The sequence below is a fragment of the Coturnix japonica genome, chromosome 29 (genome assembly GCF_054131305.1).
Source record: "Coturnix japonica strain WE chromosome 29, WE-NBRP24, whole genome shotgun sequence".
NCBI classification, from domain to species: Eukaryota; Metazoa; Chordata; class Aves; order Galliformes; family Phasianidae; genus Coturnix; species Coturnix japonica.
The window spans coordinates 110,447-120,824 of record NC_140691.1 but is presented as its reverse complement, the minus strand read 5'-3'; the positions used below and the strand labels follow the sequence as shown (position 1 = coordinate 120,824).

General features: G+C 48.5%; 1 protein-coding gene and 1 long non-coding RNA gene across 2 annotated transcripts; both read left to right on the top strand.

Moving 5' to 3' along the window:
• The first annotated feature begins 5,179 nt into the window (after positions 1-5,179).
• On the top strand, positions 5,180-7,008 carry LOC107317828 (RNA polymerase II subunit I). Its single transcript, XM_015870943.3, has 6 exons — positions 5,180-5,257; positions 5,347-5,401; positions 5,512-5,585; positions 6,286-6,360; positions 6,666-6,717; positions 6,813-7,008. The coding sequence occupies exons 1-6, from the start codon at positions 5,199-5,201 to the stop codon at positions 6,873-6,875; spliced, it is 378 nt and encodes a 125-aa protein (XP_015726429.1). The 5' UTR covers positions 5,180-5,198; the 3' UTR covers positions 6,876-7,008.
• Positions 7,009-8,652: 1,644 nt separating this feature from the next.
• Positions 8,653-9,333, top strand: LOC146755852 (uncharacterized). The gene is made up of 2 exons (XR_014937881.1): positions 8,653-8,792; positions 9,191-9,333. It is a non-coding gene; the product is annotated as an uncharacterized LOC146755852 (long non-coding RNA).
• Positions 9,334-10,378: the final 1,045 nt, after the last annotated feature.

Genomic DNA, 10,378 nt, shown 5'->3' with positions numbered 1-10,378 from the left:
TGACACAGGATGTGGCCTCACAAGGGCAAAGTAGAGGGGGACTATCACCTCCCTCTCCCTGCTGGCCACCCCTCTTCCAATGGAATCCAGGATACTACTGGCTTTCCAGGTTGCAAGAACACACTGCTGGTTCATATCTAGCTTTTCATCCACCAAGATCCCCAAGTCTTTCTTGGCAGGGCTGCCTTCAAGGAGTTCATCTCCCAGTTTGTAATACCTAGGATTGTCCCAACCCAAGTGTAACACCTTGCACTTGGCCTTGTTAAAATTTTATCAGGTTTATGGGCCCACTTTTTGAGCCTGTCCTGATCCCTCTGGATGGCTTCCTTTACCTCCCTTCTGATCTATCAGCTGCACCACTCAGTTTGGTGTCACCAGCAAACCTGCTGAGGGTACGCTATGTCACTGATAAAGATGTTGGAGAATAGAACAATAGACCCCTGGGGGATGCCACTCATGATTGGCCTCCACAAGGACATGGAGATATAGACGACCACCCTCTGGCTATGACCACCTAACCAATTATTTATCCTCTGAGCAGTCCACCCTTCAAATCCATGTCTCACCAATTTAGATATCGGGATATGATTCAGGACCATGTCAAAAGCCTTGCACAAGTCCAGGAAAATGTCATCAGTTGCCCTTCCTTGTTCCGCTGTCACCACATCATAAAAGGCCACCAGATTGGTGAGGCACAGTCTGCACTTGGTAAATAAAGGATTAAAGGGCTTTGGAGGTGAAATGCTCAGGTCAGGCATTTCAGGATTAGAGGTGGTCTTTCAACGTTAGGAGAAGGCATATTTTTAGGGGTGGGTTTCATGAGCTGTCTTGGGTATCTGGTTAAGGTCACAAACTTGCTTTGTGGGTTGGTTTTGTTGAGGGCTGGGCCATAGGCTAGAGCTGAGGCTAGCATTTCAGTTGTCAGGATGAGGGTGAGCAATAGCTCTGTCACTCTTGCAGTAAATAAGTTTTTCTTCGTTTTGTATGGAACTTATTGTGTTGCAGTTTGTGTCCATTGCCCCTTGTTCTGCTGCTGTACACCACTAAAAAGAGCCTGGTCACATCTATTTCAGTTCCACAGTTCAGATACTTATAAACAGTGATGAGATCCCCTCTCAGCCTTCTCCTCTCCAAGCTGAACAGTACCAGGTCTCCCAACCTTTCCTCATATGGGAGATGTTCCAGACTCATTCCTCTCTGTAAACCTTTGCTGGACTTTCTCCAGCAGACCCATGTCTTTTCTGAACAGAGAAGCCTGAAATTGTAGTAAACCAGATGTAGCCTCACCAGGGCAGAGTAGAGGGGAAGGATCACCTCCCTCAAGCCTGCTGGCTATGATGCCTTGACTGACTCTGTTGAATTCCTTCTCTAAGCAGGGGAGATCCCTCACTGATGCTGGCTGGGTGTCTTGTCTAAAAACGGGACAAGGAAAGGCCAACTCAATAAATTTCAGTTACGGGCAAAATGACATTCCTGGAAAGAAGTGTGTGTGCCCAGCTGAGGGAGAGCACACCAGGGATTGCCTCAGTCTATTTCACAGCAGTTGCCCTGGAGCCCTAGGAGACATGGCCTGCAGCTGGCTCAGACAAAGGAGAGAAAGCAGAGGGAAAATGACATGCTGAGCAGACTGTGTGTTTACTGGAGGAGCAGCGCTCTCAGACCTTCATGCAGTAAGCTTCTGGCTGCATGGCAATGTGCAATAATAACCTGGAGGGATCTCCTGAATGTGAAACTTCTCATACCATATCAGACTGGATGCACTCTGTTTATTGCAGGGGACTGACTGCTGTTGAGGGCTTCCTTGCCCTCAGTGCAAGAGGACAGGGCATGTGACCTATCTTTCCCAGGGAATATTTGTACAAGTTTATTAGGCAGAAATAGGAAGAGGTTCATATAAACACAGTTAAGGAGTTGACTAAAAAATTCATTAGACTTTTGAGAGTTAGGCAAGTTTCTAACTCCCTGAATTACATATAGCAACCAGGTATTTGGGAGGTAGCAGAATGAACAAAGAGTAAATCTGTGAGGAATTCTAGAGAGCAGTGGGAAGGGCACTCGTCCAGATCATTGGCTGAAAAGATATGCTTAGTCATGTTCACTGATGGAGATCAAATATACAGGAGGGTAGAGCACAGGTGGAGGCTGGGAAGGGATTGCAGGGTACCGGTGTCAGTGTCTCTGTACTTTTTTGTCCTCCAAACCTAGTTCTGAAAAATGCTATAATTTGAAAGAGAAAACAATACACACACAAAATAAGAAAGAAATTAGATCCCAAAGTATTTAAGAAGCTGATAAGGGTATTGAAATGTTTTCTTTGACTTAGATCACTGTCATCATTTCTTTGTTCCTGCTTTTAAAAAACATCAATTTCTGTCTTGAATAAAGTTTGGTACCCCTAAAAGTTTCCCTGGCCAGAACTGTCCTCAGCCTTGCAAAGGGTGAGTCACAGTGAAGTGCTGACCTCTCTTCACTGACCTAGATCTTGTTTTAGATGGTGACGTGCAGCACAGAAAGCTTAATGCCTTGTAAACATCCCTTTGCATCAGCAATAGGCCCTCAGGACATAGGATCATGAGGTAACCCAGGAACTTGGCAGGTCTGCAGTCCAATCTGTCATAAATAAGGCCAGACCACATTCTTCAAGTCTTGATCCTGCTGATTTTGAAGACCTCCAAGGGTGAAAACTGCAGAGCATTGATGGGTGACCCATCCCAATTCTTAGCTCATGTTATTTCTTCATAAGAACTAACAAGATAAATATTTTACTAATAGTTCTTTTCGGGAGAGTTTTTACTTCATCAGGGGTCTCTGATAGTCTTTGCATGCTCAGCAGATAGGTGAAGTAATTTATAGTCAAAGAGATTAGGTAGATGGAGTAATTTGTGGGTACAAAGACTGAAGCTCTTGTCTGTCCAGCCATATGGAATACCTCTGAGCCTTGAGTTAAAGACAAATTAGACATCCCACACTTAAACAGTGTGACAAGGATATCAATAGGCTCATAATGTTGAAAGACTACTTATTTTTATTGCTGGACAGACAAGACCTGCATGATAGAAAACTTACAGAGGAGAAATTAAACAATTATCAATATACATGTTTAGATAGCAACGATTTGTGTTTAGCAGGTATCCATATGTTAGGTTAAATGTCGGGAAGATTTGTGAATCTGAAGTACTCAGCCAAAGTGCTGAAGTACTCAGCCAAATGAGGGGACAAAGTGATAAGCGGGCATCAAAGGGCATAAAAGATGTAATGCTGTTTCCTGTGTGTGCTCCTGCTTGTGGGATGCCCACAATTGCAATTGAGAATAAAATCTGCTTTTATTAGAGATACCATCCTGATAAATTATTTGGATATTTCCAACACTTCTGTGTAGGCTGCATCATTCTCTTTTATCTCCCAGCATGCATCATGGTGAAAGGCCTGACTCTGTACTCTCCATCACCTCTTCATAGGTTCTGGCAGGCTGCAATTAGATCCCTTTCAGCTTTCCCTTCTCCAGGCTGGACAAGTCCATCTCCCTCTGCCTCTTCTCAGGAGAGATGAAGAGCTCCAGCCCTGACTATCTTGAGTGATCCTCCTCACACCCACTCTGTCCTGCTGACATCATTCCTGTGCTGGGCATATGAAATCTGGAGGGAGCATTCTAGAAAATGCCTTCCTTTCATCTTCTGGCTATGGTCTTCACTCATGGTTTGAGACAAGGATGTGGAGATCTCCATAATTACTATCACAAGTAAGACAGACACAGTCTGGGGAAGATTCATGTAATTACTGCCGATTAATAACCATGCAGAGCAATGGGGCACACTGCTGGCCTCGCTGGCAGCCTCCTTCCTAGCTTACTGCCCACCAAGACCTTCTCCACAGGGCAGCTCCCAGCTTGGCAGCCCCAGCCTATGCCAAGGTCAGAGATAGAGCCTTGCTGGAGAAAACATTCGCATTTGTCCTCATGGCCTTTCATGAAATGCCTGTCGGTGCATTCTGTCATCTTCCTTAAACCCTCTTCCCAAGCAGTGAGCCCTGGAATCCTTTTCAGTAAAGACTCAGGCAACAAAAACATCTAGTGCTTCAGCTCCATCTGTACCTGCTGTCATTAAACCAGACTCTCCATTCAGCGTCAGCACAGCGTGTCTTTAATTCAGCCCTGGTCTCCACTGCAGCAACCGAAGCTGTTCTTTTTGCTCTTGATTTTCTTGCAAAGACCAGCTGCAGGTAAGATTTGCCTTTGCTAACACCATGCATCCACCACAAAGGCAACTGAAATAAATTTAATTTTTGGAGCCTGTCCTTGCTGACACCTCCTGGCAACTGTTTTGTGAGTCTGTCAGAGCCCTGCCCCTGCAATAGCCCTACTGCTGCCCACATTGCACCACAGCCATGCACATGGCAGCACGTATTCAGTGGCAGGAAATATTCTCCTGTGACAAGACTGATGTGACATCCATAGTGTTGATACCCCATTATCTTTACTGATAATCTGGAAAGGGGGATTGAGTGCTCCCTCCCTAAGTTTACAGATGAAACCAAGTTGGGAGGAAGTGTTGATCTGCTTGAAGGTAGAAAGGCCCTACAGAGAGATCTGGACAGGCTAGATCAGTGGACTGAGACTCGCTGTATGACCTTTATCAAGATCAAGTATTGGGTTCTGCACTGCAGTCACAACAATTCCATGCATCGCTACAGGCCTGGAGCAGAGGAATGCTGCAGGGAGGAAAAGGATCTAGAAATGTTAATTGACAGCTGACTGAACATGAGCCAGCACTGTGCCCAGGTGGCCAAGAAGGCCAGTGGCATCCTGGCTTGTATCAGATAACAGCATAGACAGCAGGACCAAGGAGATGATGGTCCTCCTGTACTCAGCACCAGCACAGCCACACCATGAGTGTGGCAGTTGAATTTTGGGCCCCTCACTACAAGAAAGACATTGAGGCCCTGGATCCTGTCCAGAGAACAGCAACAAAGCTGTAAAGTGTCTGGAACACGAATTTTGCAGGGAATGGATGAGGGAACTGGGGTAGGCGCGGGGGGATGGCGAAGATGCCTTTCCGGCCGCGCTCCGATGTCTTTTGACCCCGCGGAGCCGCCGTGGTCGGTGGCAGTGCGCATGCCCGAGGCCTTCTGGCCTCTGTCCGATACTTTTTGGTCCTGCGGAGTCGCCGTCGTCGGTTGCGGTGCGCGTGCGCGGAGTCGTCATGGAGTCGGAGGGTCCGTCCGAGCCGGGCTTCGTGGGGATCCGCTTCTGCCAGGAGTGGTGAGGGAGGCGGCGCGGTGGGAGCGGGGCCGGGACCCATCCCGAGCCCTGCCACGGCCCGGCCCGGCGCTGATTTTGCGTCTCTTTAGCAACAACATGCTGTACCCCAAGGAGGACAAGGAGAGCCGTGTGCTGCTTTACGCGGTGAGCCCCCGCGGCTCGGGCACTTCCCACGGGCACAGCGCGTTCCCGAGCCGCGTTCCTCAGAGCTGGGCCCGGGCTGTGACCCTTCCCGCTCCCATCTCTGCCCACAGTGCCGCAACTGCGATTACCAGCAGGAGGCCGACAGCAGCTGCATCTACGTCAACAAGATCACGCACGAAGTGGAGTGAGTGCGGCCCCCCGTGGGACCCCCCGACAGCCCTTCCTCGGGATTCCTACCCCCAGAGCCGCCCACCTCCACCCGTGCCGCCCCTCCTCCATCCAGCGGGCCCTCCCCCCAGATAAGACAGCCCCTAATGTCTTCCCCTACCCCGATTCTCCCACCTCGGCATATTGGCCGTCCCTCTTCTGGCAGTGGAAGCTGGTGAATGAGGCGGTGGAGGGGGAAGCTGCGATTTCAAAAAGACTGGTGCTAGTTGTTAGGAGGTAATTAGTGAGGAAAGTGCTTGGCAGGTGGCTCAGTAATGAGAGGTAATAAGGCAGGCTGGCTGGAGGGAAGTTAACAAAGTGGATCGATTCATAGGTAATAAGAATGACAACAGAATGGTTGGGTTAATAACAGTGAGGTGTAAATGAGGAGTGATTAATAGGCAATGAGGGAAGCTGACTGGAGGGCAACTAATGGGGACAATTAATAGGAGGTATATATTCATAGGCAGTTAATAAGAATCATAAAGGGACTGTTGGAATTGTTAATAAGATTGACTGAGGAATAAATAGAGAATAATTGATAAGGAGAAGGCAGTAGGATGGAACAAGTCAAGAGCAGTTAATAAGGATACAATTAATAAGGGAGATGACAGAGTCATTAACTAGCTTGGGGCTTGTTAGAAGGGTTGATTAACAATCTGGGTGTCTTCTCACAGTGAACTCACGCAGATCATTGCTGATGTCTCCCAGGACCCTACGCTGCCACGCACTGAGGACCACCCCTGCCAGAAGTGAGGACTTGGGGAGCCCTGTGTGGACCAGAACCCCCTGCAGGGATGTGAGGGGCTCCTTTGGGGCCAAGGGGTGTCCCCAGCCCTGCTGCTTTCCCTCTGGGCTCCAACCCTACCAGTGTCGAGGGCATGGTATCCCTGCCATGTTCCTGCTGCAGGGCTCTGCTATATCCTGTACATCACCTGTACCCCTGACAGCTCCATTACTTCCCTGTGGGATTATTTAACATCCCCTTTTGTGGTTCCTGTGCTCTATACGTGCTCCAAGTCCTTGCTGTGTCACTGCTTTTCTTTCTCTCCCCCAGGTGTGGGCACAAGGAGGCTGTTTTTTTCCAGTCGCACAGTGCAAGAGCTGAGGTGAGGCACCACCCCAAAATCCCACAGCCTGATCTCTGCTGCTGCCACCCCTTCATGTCCCCCTCCTGTGACTATCACCTCCTTCTACTCTGCAGGATGCCATGAGGCTCTACTATGTCTGCACAGCCCCTCATTGTGGCCACCGCTGGACTGAGTGATAGCTATGTCTCCGAGTCTGGCTGTTAGCACCAAACTGCTGTTGACTCCTGTACAACCTCTTCCACCTGCCAAATTCCTTCTCTGTATCTGCCAGGATGGCATTTTCACACAAAAAATGGTTGACTTTTGGCAGTGGGTCATGTTGATGGATCTGTGGGATAGCATTGGATGGGAGGCAGCTCTGTGGGGCACTGGGCAGTGGGGAGGCTTTGGGATGTGAATGTCTTTCATGTGGCTGGGTCCCTGCAGAAATATTGCACCCATCACTTCCAGTTATGGAGTCTCGGATCCCCTGTGGTGTCCCCACGTGGCATCCCTTGTACCCCCAGTGTCCCAGTGGACCCTGAATTGCAGCCCTAGGATCTCCGAATGGCATCCCAGAGGAGCTTCAGGTGCCCTCAACCAAGCTCTTGTCACCTCACTGGGCCCCAGATTCAGTTCCCAGATGTGTCCTGAGCTTCATGTTTCCCACTGTGGGTCCCATGCTGCAGTCCTGGTGCCTTAAATGGCCCCACAGGTGCCATAACTGTCTTCTGAGTACTCCAACCCCTAGTGTACCACATTATACAGTCGGCATTCCTAGACTGCCTCTTTGGGTGCCAAATCTCCTTTGCTCTATCTCAAATTACAGCATCAAAACATAAATTTCCCCAAGAGGTATCAAATCTCCTTCACTGAATAGCCCATTTGGATCCCAAATTGGCCCCTGGGTACTGCAGATATCTCCAGAGGGCCTCACGTTGCAGCCTGGTGCAGCTGCAGCTGGTGAATGGTGCCAGCACAGGCCCCAGGCCTGTGCACTGGCATCTGGAAGCCTGTGGATGGTATAAGTCTTGGTCCCAGTAATGCTGTTTTGGGCCAAACCCAACAAGCCCAAAGCCAGTGGCTTTGAAACAGACTTTAAAGAATCTTTAGAATTGGCAGAGATGGCAATTGCAATGGTGGGCTTCCTGCAATCAGGAGAGCATACAGAAAACAATGTTACATCGTTTATGCCCTATTGCTCTACGCTTATCTCTTTCTCCCCTGATTCCCCATTGACTAAGTACTTAAGGCTCACAATCTTCCCAATACTCAACTAAACATATGGATACTGGATAAACATAAATTTTTGCTAGCTAAGCATGTATTAGTTAACTTCTCACATTTGCTCATTCAACACTCAGTCATTGTTTCTGGACATCTGCTTGTCCCTGCATAAAGACAAGTTTGGAAGGAGGATAGGGAGGAGTATCTTGATGCCTGCCTGTTGCATCCCAACCTGCCCAAAGAGCAAAGTAATCCAGCCTTGTGCTGAGGCCCTGGCTTCTTTGATGTCTGTTAAGTCTGTTTTACTTTTGCTGAGCGTCTCTTATCCAAACAGAATAACCCTACATTATGCTTTCTAGTCCATAATACTATACCTATACCATTTGGAACATTTAAAAACTATTGCAGTTTTGCAAGCAAGAATCAATCATATACTTCAACAACTAAATTTCTAAAATATGCTAGTAAAATATATGGTATTTCTACTTTTTCACGTCAGCTATTTCTAAGGACAAGTTACAAAATACAAATACATTGTGCTTTACTTCAGATCAATTCCCCCTTTTCAATATCTAATGCAGAAACAACATTCCATTCCTACAATACCAGACAGTGAACAGGGAGCACCACACTGCAATTATGTGGTTCTTTGAGGATGTGATATATACAAAGGTGTTACTCTGAGATACAACAAGGAGCAACCACCTGACACCACTACAGCAGCGCTGGGAAGTAGCATCTGAGGGGTTCCTCCTGCAAGAGCACTGGCATGCAATTGGTGGTGACGGGGTCTCATTCTGAGTGTGACTTTTGCTTCCAGAGGATGTGCTGCAGTTCCAGTGTTTGTGTAGGTAGCACAAGGATGAGCTGATCCTGTCCCCATTCAGGTAAGCACATTGACCTCCACCTTGCAGCTTGAACCTGTGCTCAAGAGGGAGGAGAATGGGAAAGGTGCCCTGATGCGCTGAGAAAAGCTGGGAGTGCCTCTAATGGGGAAGGGCAGAATGACTTGGTGCAGCACCCAGCCTGAGCCCAGCAGCCCATAGAAAACCACAGCTGCAGGCCCAGGAGACGATCCCAGTTATAAACACAGCCTGTGGGAAATCTTGTCCAGGACAGATGGACAGACAGGCTGACCAGTTGGTGAAGGCTGTGCCATTGCTCATGACCACTGGGCACCCTTCCTTGTGTGGCCCAACCCAAGTTTAGGATCATGCTAGATATGATGTTATCTGAAAAAAGGTGCGTGTGTGGAATGCTAGCTACCCATTGCTTTCATCCCCAGAACAGAGCTCCAGATGGCAGAATAACTAAGGCACAGCAAAGGCTTACCACCCTTGCTGATGAATTGACAGAAACTTCAGGAAGATACTTCTATCAATGGATGGTTGGAATTCTGGTTTGGTAAATGGAAAGGGCTGGCTGTAACCATACTTGCTTCTTTGATTATAGTAGCAAGAACCTTGATGGCCATCAGTTGCTGTGCTATCCCCTGTGTGAGGGAACTGGTACAGTGACTGATCAAGACAGCACTGCTGAAGTAAATGCCAACTGAGCCACTACCGTATTCGGGTATAATGATGATATTACAGGAGATGGGGAATTCAGAAAGTCAAGAAGGGGAATATGTCTATAAAATCATACTTAGAAAAGAATTGCAGAAATCAACAATGTATAAAAAGGGGGGGAACTGTAGGAGTGGGGTGCTGTTTCTGCATTAGAACTAACAAGAGAAATATTTTACTAATAGTTATTTTCAGAAGAGCCTTTTCACTTCATCAGGGGTCTCTGATAGTCTTTGCATGCTCAGCAGATAGGTGCGGAACCACGGGAGGAAGAGATCAGCATTGGGTAACGGCATCAAAGACGTAACGCTGTTCTCTGCACGCACTCCGGCTGGCGGGCCCCACGCCCTCCAATCCCCTCCTCCGTCCGCACTCTGCTTCCGCTCCAGGCCGGATGTGGTGTCATCATCACGCGCCGGGGCGGCACCGGGGCCCATCTTGCTTAATATCTTTATTGATGACCTGGATCAGGGCATTGAGTGCACCCGCAGTAAGTTTGCAGATGACACCAAGCTGGGAGGTGGTGTGGGCCTGCCTGAGGGTAGGGAGGCACTTCAGAGGGATCTGGATTAGCTGGATCGCTGGGCTGAGGTGAATAGGGTGAGGTTCAACAAGGCCAAGTGCCGGGTCCTGCATTTTGGTCACAGTAACCCCATGTAGCGCTATAGGCTTGGGGCAAAGTGCCTGGATGACTGAGAAGATGAAAGGGACCTGGGGGTGTTTTTTGATGCTCGGTTGAACACGATCCAACAGTGTGCCCAGGTGGCCAAGGAGGCCAACGGCATCCTGGCCTATGTTCGAAATAGCGTGGCCAGCAAGAGCAAGGAGGTGATCATCCCCCGTACTCAGCATTGGTGAGGCTGCACCTCGAGTGCTGTGTTCAGTTTTGGGCCCCTCACTACAAGAAA